Consider the following 15,037-nt stretch of genomic DNA (forward strand, 5'->3'; position numbering starts at 1 on the left):
ACATGGTGGTGTTATTTGTGTATATTTTCTGTTGTGTTGTTTCTTTGTTTACTTCTTTGACAAAGCATGTCAATTTTTGTTTTACCTATCTGTATTTTGCTACTGCATGTCAAACATTTTAAATGACTCAATGAACAAATGAATTCTTGTCATTTTAAATGTCACTCAAAATATTGCAAGCCGTCTGCTTATTCTCAAACATTGCTCCAGGTTTTTGCTTTGTGTAAGAGCATGAAAAATAAGTGAACAAAAAAATGACAAGAACTGCGTGGTACAAGGAGCTTTGTACCAGATAATCTGTTTGAGCCTGTTAAATTTAAACCTAAATAAGATATGTATATTTATAATTTGAATCATTTATGTTTCTGTTTTGTTTGCATGATATGATTTGGTTTTATATTTTGTTTTTTTCCACTCACCAGATGTTCCCAACACTTTGCTTCCCACTACTATCATCCCCTCCCTTACCACTGAAACAGTCACAACCACTGTAGCCATAACAACCTGCCCAACCACATCTGCAACAACCAGCAACATGAGAGGTACAGTATGCTTCTTTGTTATGGCCTAGAAAACACGTTAAATAGAAATTTATAGGGCTCACTTTTTCTAAAGAGTAGAAGAATTGAGATCCAATTTTACTTAATTATACGGAATAATTAAATCAAGTCAGTTACTGTCAGTTAGGGTTATTGTAATAAACTATGAGACAAGATGGTATATTTTAATTTTTCTTAGTGTCATATGATTCATGAAAATGTCCAGAATATAGGTAAAAAAAATATGGTGCTCTGAAGCACTGACATATTAAAATGTGAACATGGGAGACTTTTTTTTACCTTACCTTACAGAAACAAGCAAATAAATAAGATGTTCAAAAATTCAGAGGTAGTTTTTGCTTTCTTATGACCCTACTTTAGTGTTAATGATTTTTTATTTCTCTGCAACTAGATTAAAATGGCTGCAGTGTTGAGTTTGTTCTAAAATTAGCATGACAGGGGTCATTATAAGATATTTACCACATAGAACTTTTAGGTAAATATTTAATATATCATCCTAAAGTGATTTTCTAAGTGGAGCTACTTCTTGTACTTAGAGAGTGTTCCAGAAGCAAATGTTCTAGGCTTATCCAGGATGACAGGAATTGATGGTTGGCTCTAAGAATAATTTCTGGTGTCTGATTACTAATAAGTTGTTTTTCTGAAGCACAGCAACCAAAAAGATATTGAAGCAATTCTTAAGGGCAAAAAAAAAAAAAAAAAATCATTATGTCATGGTTCAAAAATATCAAAAAACATTTCTGAGTAGTTAAGTGGTTGTTAGATAATGAAGAAATGAAAAGTTTTTTTGAGATTTTTGAGCACATTATAGAAATACACATTTTAAACTTTATTTCTATGTTCAGAGACAATGTGTCCTATTTAAGTCTGTCATTTACTCTTATACATGCTTATACTTGTTTTATGTCATGTTGGCTATACTAATATGTGTTAAATGTAACAATTAAATTTGAGCTCATAAGGACTTTACAAAAATATATATCTAAAGTTTCATCAGGGATACACTTAACATTGTTTTCCTTCACTTGTAAAGACTATTCAATTAGACTTCTTATGTTTCTTAGAATTTTTATTACTTCTCAGTATTATGTTGAGTTGCTGCTAGCTTTTATTTCATGTTTGTAGTATTTTTTCTCTTGTTCCAGAAAAATATTTTAGTATCTGGTAAGTGTTCATTTTTAATAATTAAGTTCTGTTATGCAGGGTACAAGATTGATAGCTAAAACTTGATGGTGATAACAATAAAAATCATTGAAAATACCTAGTATTATTTAAAAAAAAACTGTATTTGATTTAAATCTAAAAGTAGAGCAGTTTAAAGGTCATTCTTATAACAGTGTGTATGAAATGGGTGGAAAAATAATAAAAATGAAGAAAAAAACACTTTATGATAATATATGGAATGTAAAATATCTAATGTTCTACTTTGCTTTACTTATTGTTTTTTTAAAGATTTTTACAAACAGTAATTCAGATGAAATGTAGCTATTGCTTTCCCACAAAATCTCTATGGTAATGTTAAGTTCTAAGTGTACAAAAAATCACTTTGATGGAAAAGGATATGTTGGTTTAATTTTTTTAAAAAGACCTACTTATAACAAAAAAAGCCTAATTAATTTCTTCTTCAATATGTATTTATCAAATACCTGTCACATATATTATATAAACAGCACTATGCCAGGGCTTGAAATTATGCATATTAAGCATATTGTATCTAAAAACACTAGCAAATTAATGCATTTTCCCCAAATAATCAGTGCCTGGGCTTAATTAGTTAAGGCATTCATATTTTTTTTTATTTCCTCTCCATTTTGGATGCCTTTTTATTTCTTTTTTTTTTCCATTTATTTTTATTAGTTGGAGACTAATTACTTTACAATATTGTAGTGGTTTTTGCCATACATTAACATGAGTCAGCCATGGATTTGGCATTCATAATTTTTGTGAGCATATATACATTAGGCTAAAATAAGAGAAAATATTTTATTTCAAAGTGAAGTGCTTAACAACAATTTTTTATATTTATTCACATGCATCTTAAGTGAACCTTACTGGTTCCATTTTAATCAGTCTGCTAAAATGAAATCAGTTTTCTGCTTTTTCAAGCAAATTCATTTTTTAAAGGTTTCCTAAGATGTTTTATAAACTTTACACCATGAAATTCAAAAATAATAAAAAAAGATATTTTTTCCTTCAAAGAATCACATGAATAAATAAACCTCAAAGAAGACACACACCTACACACACACACCATTCTCTGTTTCTTTACTTAACAGTTGAAACATATCATTTTTCAAATGGCATCAAGATATGTGAAAAGAAAACATTTTATGTGTTAAGCAATTCATAGCAACTATTTTATACAGAAAAAAATAGTAACACTGACATCAAATGTTAGTATAACGCCTATTTTTCCTTGCTAACTTCAACAAACAACTGGGAACTGAAGAAAGTCACTAAGCTCACCTGCATGATTAATGTTCTAGTCCATATTTGAGGGAGTTGGGAATTTTGTCAATATATAAATATTTTATGATTTTTGTACTCTGCCACTTATAAGTTATATGATATTCACTTAGCCATGCATTACCTATTAAATTAGAGCTTTCAGATGCAATTATATTTTAGTGGAACTCATTTTTTTATAAAATGGCCAAAGATGTTACAAAATTATCATTTAAAAGATATAATAAAAATATGTTGTCTAAGAACAGCTAAGGACTAAATATTTTCAATTTGTCAATTTTTTTTAAGTTTATCTACTTCATCCCTGTCTGTCATTCAGTCGTCTTAAGTAAACTAACATATTTAATTTTATTAGCTTTAAATATCATTTCTTCAGATTTCACAAATATAACATTTATCTCTATCTGTACATACATATTTAATAAATTACTACAAATAAATCACCATTCACATCTCCATTTCTACTCTTTCACCACCCCTGCCATTGCTGAGTTTTCTTCTCTAGGTTAACATCTGGTTTAAAAATGAAGACTCATAGATGCAGCTGTATTAAAAATCAAGATAAAACAGAACAAAAGAAGCTACTCAAATTGCCAGTTATGACCTTGAGAATCTGCACATCTCTCCAGTTCATACATGAAATGCACCCTTGTGTGCAGGAAGAAGGGCTTCAACCACAGGGAAGAAAGCTGGCAATTAGCAGTATCTTGACGAATAAGTGTGTTAAAAGACAGAGAAAGGAGCAAACTTTACCAGAAGTGGGAAAGACAGAGAATAAGTGAGTCCAGGAGACATCTTTAGGTGTGAGCTGTAGTTCTTCTGTTTGGCCTGTAGTCTTTGGTCTTAGATGTTGAACCAAATTTAGCACCTGCATTTTCACCAGAAAAATGAGAAACACTCAATTCTCCGATTGTCTTGAGGACTGGATAATACCTAGAATTCTGGCAACATAATCAGCACTCAATGTATGACAATTATTGCTTAGTTCTTTTGAATAGAGTGAATATATTCACGTTTGCATCATACAATGAATGAAATTGTATATTTTTCCTATAATAATTCTAATTTTGACAAAATTATTTGGTGTTAATGTACCGATTGCATTTTAATTTCAAGCCTACTTTTAATTATGTCAAAAATTAAATAATAAAATGGCATTAAAACATATGGAACTTACCTATCCTTGAATATAGCAACAATTAATAAATTGTCTATGAAGTTTCTAGTATTATTGATTTATATCATATATCTAAAATCTGAACATTTTGTAGATCTCTCAAACATTTTTATTACAAAATGTCATTGCTATAGCACATTTTCTGCTTACAGAAGTTGCAACTTTTTAAAGCTAGTGGCCTGATTAATCCTATCAACTAATTTAGAAGATATATACCTATATATCTGTATCTGTATCTATCTACCAACCCACCTATCCGTATATACTTTTTTACGAATTTGTGGTTTTCTTATCACTTTAATAAATTTTTAATGAGATAAACTTTGATGAGTTAAATATGATCATTTATAAAATGCTTCCAAATGACTTGATGTGATTTCTAGAATTAATATTATTTTTGCATGGTATGCTTACTTTGAAAGCATTTTGAATTTTTTAAAATAATTTCTTTATTTACTCATTTAGTTTTAGCTGTGCTGGGCCTTCATTGCCATGCAGGCTTTTTCTAGTTGCAGCAAGCAGGGCCTACACTTTAGTTGCAGTGCAAGGGCTTTTTATTGCGGTGGCTTCTCATTGCAGAGCATGGACTCTAGGGCATGTGAACTTCTATAGTTGCAGTGAACTCAGTAGTTGCAATTCCCAGGTTATAGAGCACAGGCTCAGTAGTCGTGACACATGGGTTTGGTGCTCCACAACCTGTCGGATCTTCCTGGATCAGGGATGGGACCTGTGTCTCCTGCATTGGCAGTCAGAATCTTCACTACTGGGCCACCAGGGAAGCCCTAAAATTTTTTATCATATTGTACATTTTCAGTTTTATATAAACTATCTCATAATCTAAGAATCTTTAACAGCACCCGCATTTACAGATCATGATATAAAGATATTGAAAATTCAGGAAATATCTATGAGACATAGTGAGATAAATAAGTGATTATGTCTATTTATCATGATTTTTAAAAGTAGAATTCACCATTGAAGCCTTTGTGCTTACCAAGACAGAAAAACTCCTAAATGCCTACTTGTTATCTGTTTCTGCCTCTGTAAGACTGTAAGTAAATTACAGGTGCAGAAATGAATGATATATATGGAGAAAAGGTATAAAATATCTAATATACTCCCTGTCCTGTTCAAATACTTCATGCATTTAAATGTTTGAGATAGGAAAAAAAAATCCTAAAAGTGATGATGACATCATTTATACAATCCATATAAAAATCCAAATGAATTATTGGTTCAAGTATTGATTTATTTTACATCAGACTTAAAAATGGAAAAATAATTTTTTGTCAATAAAACTGTACCATTTTGCTTATAATCACAACCAATTTATTAACTATAATGAGGTAATTGGAGTGGAACCTTACTTCAGAATGGCACAGCAAATTTTTTCTTAAAAAATATATTTTTTAAATTTACCAAATCAATTATTATCAAATTATCTATAACCAGAAAAATATGACCAATATCAAAAAATTTAGAGATGAGTTATGGGTTTGGTCCCAGCCTATTGATAGTGATGCTTTTGGCCATGACTCCTTGAGGCAGTTGCCTCAGCTCCTATTGCTTTTAGGAGCACCTACAGACATTTCCTCCACTGAGGCCAGTATGGTTGGACCAGCCTTTATTCTTAATATGGTCATTGGATGCACTTCAGCAAAAAAGCAACAGGGAATGTTGAGGAACAAAATTACTACTCACAGATTCTGAAGGACCACCTAGAGAAGTCACGGTTAGAAAGACAGAGACGGTACATAGACTTGGTCTCTGGCTTTATTAGAGTTCAAAGGTTGGGTGTCTAGAGTTTTGTGGGCTCGCATCATTACTGCTAAATTTGAATTGTAAGAATGGGAATTAGGCATAGGAAGGGAGAGCCAGTTTCTCAATGTGATCGGTTGTCTGGGTTACCCAGGGATTTCTGAAAATAAGAGGTTTACAGGTGGGGCAGCCTAGTTCTTACCTGGTTGTTTTGCTAGGCTGACAATACATTTATTCAAGATGGATTTCTTTTGAACTGTATGTCTCTGTGATCAAAAGCTTAATTTCAAGCATTAACTTAATATAGGGTTTCTCTGGTGGCTCGGAAGGTAAAGAATCTGCCTGCAATGTGGGAGACATGGGTTTGATCCCTGGGTTGGGAAGAACTCCTGGAGAAGGGCATGGCAACCCACTCCAGTATTCTTGCCTGGGAAATCCAATGGCAAGAGAAGCCTGGTGGACTACAGTCCATGGGATTGAGAAGAGTCAGACATGACTGAGATTAAGCACACAGCACGATTTAATATAAATTCTTCACAATCAAATTACACATTAATTTATTTATGCCTGAAAATGTAATATTAAGTAAAATATTTTAGATTATTCAGGTAGAATTGAATGAATTTTAGCATACATCTGCAGTGATTATATCTCCACTCTAGAATTAAAGGCCCATAATTTTTAGCCCATATGCTGCCCTTGTAATTTAAAAATCATACAAAAATTGACTACTTAAATGTTTATAAATCTAGGAGCATATTTGGCCATTAAGTATAATCCTATTAAGTGTAATCCCCAAATATTGCCATTTGAAAGATCTCCCTTCTCTAAAGATTTCTTGAAGCAATCTTAGTGACTTGTGGAAAAAAAATCATATGCACGAAGCTAAGCTGTATTCAATGAAAATAAATTGCTGAAGTATTTACTTGTGCCAGTATAGAGAAATTGAGATGAATTATAATATTCAACTCATATTTAATGTGGGCATTTTTAATGAACTGTAATTGCCTACAATGTTGTTTGTGACATAATAGTTTTGTATGCAGATTCCGTTACTTCATTTGTTGTTTCATTTCTCCGGTTTCAAAATAAAATATGCTAACATAAAATAAACACAAAATGCATACCTGAGCACATCAAACTACTGTCTGAATCATCTATTTAATTAAATCAGGTTAAAAAGCAATAATGATCTGACTTGTGCTTCTAAAGTTTATTTCTTTTATGTCAAAAAATCTAATCTATATTTTGTTTTATTTGGTTCATTAATGTGAGCCCTCCTCCCTCTTTTGGCACAGATACCTAAAAAATAGAATACAAAGAGATAAAGAAACATCTTTCAGAATAAAAGAAAAAAGAATGCTAGCACTGAGAAAGAATGAGTGGAGTAAAATCATTAAAGCTCTGATTTGTCAGAATAAATGCATTCAAATAGAGCATTTGCAATGGTAAAATATATCATCTTGACACAGTTAAATCCCTAAGTGTGCAAATCAAGAAATTGTTTATGAGCTTGTATTATGAGTGTTTAGCTATTAAAAATGTTTCTGATTTTATTGGTGGTAATAAAACACAATTTGCATGGTGTTGTGAGCTTTTAAAAATTAAGTGTCAATATGTTGGGCTTTTCTAAACTTGGAAAAAATGAAGTAATAGTTCAGTTTCCAGATGGTCCATATAGAGGGACCTGCTTATCTGCAAAAAGACAGGGTTCCACATTTAGACTGCTGCTGCTGCTAAGTCGCTTTAGTCGTGTCGGACTCTGTGACCCCATAGACGGCAGCCCGCCAGGCTCCTCTGTCCTTGGCATTCTCCAGTCAAGAATACTGGAGTGGGTTGCCATTTCCTTCTCCAACCAAGTAGCTAAATTTCCACTAGTCTTTTACAAAACAATAATTATTATATAAAGTTGACTCTGTTTCAAAATTAAATATGTGAAACATAGTTCTTAATGGAAACATATTTAAAATGCTTCTTGCTTGGAAAGAATAAGCACAGTATATACTCTGGAAAGAATAAGCAGGATGAACACTCACGGTCAATCTTGCTACAAGTACCATATTGTGAGTGACTACAGGCCAGACATGGGTGGGAGTGATGACTTGGGGTCCTGGTCACTTTGTCAGCTAAGGACCCACACATTGGAATAGCAACAGTGTTTCAGATTAGGTTATTCTAAGAGAGCCCAAGATGCTAAATTTATTCTTTCTATTCTAGTAGCTCTTCCTTGGAATAAGAATGCCTTGTTATGTATAACCATTTCTGTAACTAAATGGAGCATTTGCCTTGGACTGGTGTGAAGTTGAACTCTGGCAAAGTTTGAAAATCTTTAAATATTTTCTTATTCTTTATGGCAGTGAGGAAATATTTGAAGAAACTGATATTCGTATTTTCTTTCCCATACCCCCTAGTAAGGGAAGCAGAACACTCATGCTCTATTCTATTTTCCAAGGACAATCTTGTGGCTTGTGCAATTTAAAACATCAAATATTTTTAAGAGCTTCATTTTAAACTTATTTATTTCTTTGGCTTCAATCAATTTAAACAGAAATCTTTGTACCATTAATTTATATTTCTTTTAAATAAGCATTTCTATTGTTTCTACTTCTATGACTGTGGGAGTGTCTTAACTGATTTTATGGTAATCTAGATTTAATATAATTTAATAATGCATACATTTCCTGCAAAACAACTTCTAAGAAAGAAAATGTTCCATAGTAGAATATGTGCCATTTTCATTTTTATATAATATGCAAGTACATATAAATATTAATTTAAAAATTTCCATAATTATTATATTCCAGAAAGCACATCACATAAAATATTAAGACTAAATGAGTTACTTATTATTAGGAGGATAATTTGTCTTTTATTTTAAAATTTTGCCTACATATATGAATAAATGTATTTCCAGAACATCTCTGAAATTATTTTAAAAATCATTAATAAACTAAACTGGTTGTATCTTTCTTACTAGCCAATGAATTAAATTTATGAGCTGTGCCTTTGAAGCTGAAAAGATTGCCGGCATTGCCCTTGCTTCTTTGACACTCCACATGAAACACAGTTAATAACCTCCTGTGTAAGCTTGGAGAAACACCGAATTGATACTAATTATACTAACTTTGGGATAGAAGGTGACCTTGACTTCAGCTGGAACTTTCTGCCAGGACAGTAAATAAGAGCAAATGCCACAAAGCATGATTTCTGAAAAGGGTCTAACACAATCTATTAAGTATAAGTTCATGAAATTGCAGTAAGTATTGGGATAATTGTAATATTTTGAAACACCTCTTGCTTCAATAATAAGTGGTTTCTTATTTCTTTAGATTTCAGATAATCTCCCATTAATGTTCTGTACTCATTTAAATTAAGCTATGGCCAGAAAATTAAAAGCTGCTTGATGCAAAGTATATGTAAGATGATCGCAGGGCAAGGAGACAGATTTTTCCAAACGGCTTCTCAAATACATACATAATATTTATACGATTTTAGTATCAGAATTGCTTATGCTGAAGTTGTGATAACACTGACTCTTAACTAAAGGAATGTCTTTATAAAACTATTAAGAAAAATGACTAAGAAAAAACAAGTGTCTCAGTTAGGTGCACAGGTTTAAATTATTGCCAGGAAACCTGTCAAGACAAATGAAATGTAGCAGTTTCACATAAAAATCTGAGTTCATAGTGTTAAAAGAGAGTCAATAAAGTTACTATAAATGCTAAGAGATGAGTGAGAACAGAAATTAAACTTTCTTCACCAATACTGTTTAAAGAATTACATTAGTGTAAAGGGAATTCTGTTCAAAGCGTTCAATAAAATAAATGGGAATACCCAATTTAAAACCAGTTATTTTTCACTTTAGGAAAAGAGATGAACTCAAATATTCCCGGGGCCCTTTTATTTTACCCATTAGTAAGCAAGGAATGCTAATCAATGAAGGTTTAAGTAGGAAAGGAGAAATGAACTTTGAATTAACATGAAGAATTGCATCAGATTCCCTAAGAAACATTTTTTTTTTTTTTTCCAAAAGCATTTGAACCATTTTTGATGTGTAAGTCCAAGGTTTTGTAGTAAAGAAGCACGGTGCTCTTCGAGGATAGTCTGTGTCAAACTAGGAAAATTACGATGGTCTTAATAATTTTATTTCCCTTGAAGCCATGTTTCCTAAATACTGATTATAAGATTATTATTTTTTACTCATTTAGATTGTGTGTAACTCAGATGTCAACAGGAACTGATAGCAGTCCTGAAAGGTAGCTGAAGGGTTTTTAACGAGGACACTTTCACAGAAGTATAGGCAGAATTTGAAGAACTCATAAAGGAGAAGCACAATTGAACTTGTAATAGCAAAATACTGTTAACCACCCCTGGGCCTGAAAGACCAAAGAAGTGAACAGGTTATCTTGGTCAGAGTCTTGGTTCAGAGAAGAACTGGAGCCAGAAAAGGGGCTGTATTTGCAAAGAGAGGTAGTCAAAGGATACAGCACAGGGATAAATTTCAGATCTCCCTCTCTTCTCCTGCCTTCCAGTAACTTTCCATTAATTGAATCCTTCTGAAAATATCAGAGATTAAGTAACTTAAGTGGAGCAGTGCAAGGAAGTCAGATTTCTAGAGCACAGCTGAAGGCAAAAAAAAAAAAAAAGAATGGAGGATGGATTTGGGGACCAATAGCATAAAGAGGGGAAACATATTTAGAACATCATCTAATTTGCTTAGAATAATTTATCTAATTTGTCCACTAAGGGTGATTAAATGTCAAATTTTATTTTAGGTTTGGATTTCTCTCACAGGCATGCACAATATAAGTATATAATAGAAAACAAGTGATGGCGCTAGAAATGGTGGTAAAACCAGCCACCTTCCCAATTCACTTTATTTTATTTTATTTTTTTTAATTTATTTTTATTATTATTATTTTTTTTTTCCAGTGGGTTTTGTCATACATTGATATGAATCAGCCATGGATTTACATGTATGTGATTTTCCTCTCCAGGCTAAAGTTAGAAAGAGACAACACTTTAGGTGATAGAGGGCAGATTATGAAGCTTGATAGAGTTGGCTTTGTTATTAGACACAAAGAAATCTAAAAATAGATATGTGTGTATTATTTAAATAACTTACTTCAAAAGAGAAAATCATTTTTAATCTTGATGTAAAGAGTATCCATTTTATTCATTGAGTAGCAAGAGATTCCTCATTTGAAATATTCTCAAATCTATGTGTATGGATGCAGACTATTTCTTTTGCTTGAATTAAGAGCCTTGAAAACATTAGTTGCAAGAGGAAAGTTCTAAAAATGAGCTAGCCATAAAATAATAATAAGCTGATACAGATATGTCTTATTAGCTTTCTATTTAAGGTATTTTCTTGTCACATAGACAAATAATTTTCTGTCCTGAGATAATAGCTTTTCAGAATAGAAAATCATTTTCTTGAGAGAAGAGTTTAGAAAGAGTAAGCACAGTTTTTAATATATAATGTTATGTATCTCCCTTTGATGTCTTTAAAGTATGTGTACATTATTAATTTAGTTAAGTTGGTAGATTGGAAACATGTAAAATAAAAACAATTCAGCTTGTTTTTACTCTAACCTAAACTGAACTGAACTGAATACTCGTTAGCCCAGGCTATAGCTTGTGTCCCTTGGCATTTTACCACCAACAGGCCAGAACGTTTTGTTCAGAGTAGGATATTAGAATAGTTTTTCAAACGGACCAAGAATGACAGTCTAATTTTTCGGGTATTTCTAGTTATTCTATCACCAAGTTTTGAGAGTTAGTTGACTGGCAATCAAGCACTGCATCTCAAAATGCTGCTTTAGGGAACCAAAAATGAATCTTCATATATATCTACATATTTTTTTTCCTCTTACTCTTACAACTTAAATCCAGATATATTCCATCTTAATTCCAAGTTGGGAAAAAATGATATGTAAATGAGAAGGAAGTTCTAAGGGCTCATTTTACTACTTCATTCTGGGCTTCCCTTGTGGCGCAATGATAAAGAATCCTCCTGACAATGCAGGAGATGCAAGAGATGCAGTTCAATCCCTGGGTCTGGAGCTATAGCCCATGTGGTTGCAAAAAGTCAGACATGACTGAGCACACATTTTCATATTTCTAATTTTTCTATTCAGTTTGGCAATATATCAGTATAGGATTTTTCCTTGATAATTCATCAATGTGGGGTTTTTAAAGTAATAATATTAACGAAATGATTCTTTACTAAAAACTGAAAATAGTGCACGACCCAATATTGATGACTAGGTTAACAAGATATGCCACATCTGGACTCAGTGTGGGATGGTAAAAGTAACTTCTGAGCACAGAATATTTTTCTGTGCCCCTGACTTGACCTCTGGACATGCAATCTCAGGCAAATAAATTCATTTTTTCTTACCCTAGTGGGCACTGTGAATTCTAAGGTGTTTCTCAAGTTTGGGTCCTCCACCAGGATGTCAGGGACCGGTACAATTTCTGGTATTTTAAAATGAGAACTTGTAGATAAAATTCCTTTGCCACTTGAAATAGTGTCAGTAATTTACTTAACCTAATTCTTCACTTCCAACTTATTTCTCTTTGAATGTTCTGAAAAGCTTAAAGATTAGAAATGAATTATCAGACTCTGACCTTAGTCCAGAAAACTAAGATCATGGCATCCGGTCCCATCACTTCATGGCAAATAGATGGGGAAACAGTGGAAACAGTGACTGACTTTATTTTTCTGGGCTCCAAAATCACTGCAGACGGTGATTGCAGCCATGAAATTAAAAGACACTTACTCTTGGAAGGAAAGTTATGACCAACCTAGATAGCATATTAAAAAGTAGAGATGTTACTTTGCCAACAAAGGTCCATCTAGTCAAGGCTATGGTTTTTCCAGTGGTCATGTATGGATGTGAGACTTGGACTGTGAAGAAAGCTGAGCGCCAAAGAATTGATGCTTTTGAACTGTGTTGTTGGAGAAGACTCTTGAGAGTCCCTTGGACTGCAAGGAGATTCAACCAGTCCATCCTAAAGGAGATCAGTCCTGGGTGTTCACTGAAGGGACTGATGTTGAAGCTGAAACTCTGATACTTTGGCCACCTGATGCAAAGAGCTGACTCATTGGAAAAGATTGAGGGCAGGAGGAGAAGGGGGCAACAGAGGATGAGATGGTTGGATGGCATCACCGACTCAATGGACATGGGTTTGGGTGGACTCCGGGAGTTGGTGATGGACAGCAAGGCCTGGTGTGCTGCAGTTCATGGGGTTGCAAAGAGTCGGACATGACTGAGCGACTGAACTGAACTGAACTGAACTGACCTCAGTATTTGGTCTTTTGGCCACTGTTTCCTAGCCATATGCCCATTTCTACTCCCATCACTTCAATTTGCACACTAATTTCCCTCCAGTATTTTCTCAGAAACTTTTATATACCTGAACATTGTCCTATCTGTAAAATTTCTAACATCACATTATATTAGTAAAATAAATATTGAGTTCTAGCTGTAATGTCCATAAAACTAATGTATATGGTCCATTTTCAAGTTCTTCAACTGATTTCAGGTCTCTCATGAACAATCACTTTGTAGCCAAAATCCACAACTTAGACAAACTTTCTGATGCTCTTTACTATTGCGGTTTGACATCCATGTTCATTTAATTAAAATGATTATTGAAAAATGATGAAAACCATGGCTTCTGGACTCACATTATCTGGGCTCTTTTTCCCACTTTGCTGTCCCAGGTATGTGACCTTCCTTAAACTCTCTGTGCCTCCATTTCCCAATCTAAAAAGCATGGTAAATTATAACAGCATCAACCTTATAATGTAGTTTTTAAAATTAAATGTTTATACACTTAATGTATTTCAAAAGTGCTTTACTCATAGCAAGTACTCAGTAACTGTTAGATTTTATAATGTTTATTAACAATTTTCTTCCAATTAACCAACTAAACAACATAGGACAAAAATGGCTGCACATTTGTGAATAGCAATGAGATTAACTGGCAATTGCTAAGTGAAGGCTATGATGTATGGTAGATAGATCATCCTTTAAATCATGTAAATCCTCTTCAAAATCTAAAACTTAAGGATTTGCCATGTGATTAAAGTGAATAACATAAAACAAGAGTCCCACTGCAGTTCCTTATTATTCAGTTCGACCTATCAGTTGTCAAATCAGAAACATTTTTTAAATAAAAGTAATTTAATTTATAATTAGCTTTCTAAAAAAATATTAACAGGCATTTAAATGTTCTTCAGTAGCAGAAACATCTAGGTTCAATCCCTGGTCCATGGTATGTGAGTTATACTTTAAGTTCCAATTTCCTTATCTCTAAAATGATTACATTATTTACTCATAAGGTTATTGAGTATTGATTTTCTGGTATTGTTACAATATGGATGATTTGCTAAATATGGAGGATGTATCATTACAATTTATGTTGAAGTTATATACCTTTAATCATTTTTAGAATGTGGGCTTGTTAATTTCAAGTGATACCATTTTCATGTTAAAATATTTTATTACCATAATTAGTACAACTTAATATTCATCTTTGATATATTGACCTAATGAAGCCACTTATCTTAAAACAGCCCATTAATGAATTCAGTTGATTAACATATATTTAACCTCCTCCAGTATATTAAAGAACTCTATAAAATGTTTGGGACATTACCTAAAAACATTCAAGATTTAGCAGACTTACTTCTCATTGATTACTTAAATTTCAATTTTTTCTTATCTTCCTAGTAATTCTAAAACATTTTTCTATGTTTCTTACTTTAAACAAGTTTATCACAGATAAATTAGTTTAAAAACTGTTACACAAAATTAAGGAAAAGACTGCTCTTTATCTCAGATGCTTGAGACAAACTGCTACATTTTATAAATATTATCCTAGAAATTTTTAAAATATATATATGGTTAGTATTTATTAAAAACTGTTTATGTGAAACCATTTTGCATTTTCTTCATCACTTTTCTATTATTATTATCTTACTATGTGAATGATTCTAATTTCACATCTCTTTTGAGTTTTTGACCGTCTTCGTGTAAAAAGACAAATTTTTTTTGAAACACCT

The 15,037-nt window shown here is 32.5% G+C and overlaps 1 protein-coding gene across 1 annotated transcript in view; it reads left to right on the top strand.

Annotated features, from left to right (window-relative positions):
* CADM2 (cell adhesion molecule 2) overlaps positions 1-15,037 on the top strand; it is a 366,017-nt gene that overhangs the window by 287,689 nt on the left and 63,291 nt on the right. The window contains exon 8 of the mRNA XM_061133950.1: positions 423-542. Coding sequence (XP_060989933.1) covers positions 423-542 — 120 coding nt within the window. The remainder of the gene's footprint in view (positions 1-422; positions 543-15,037) is intronic.

Source organism: Dama dama, chromosome 31 (assembly GCF_033118175.1).
Source record: "Dama dama isolate Ldn47 chromosome 31, ASM3311817v1, whole genome shotgun sequence".
In the NCBI taxonomy this organism is placed as follows: domain Eukaryota; kingdom Metazoa; phylum Chordata; class Mammalia; order Artiodactyla; family Cervidae; genus Dama; species Dama dama.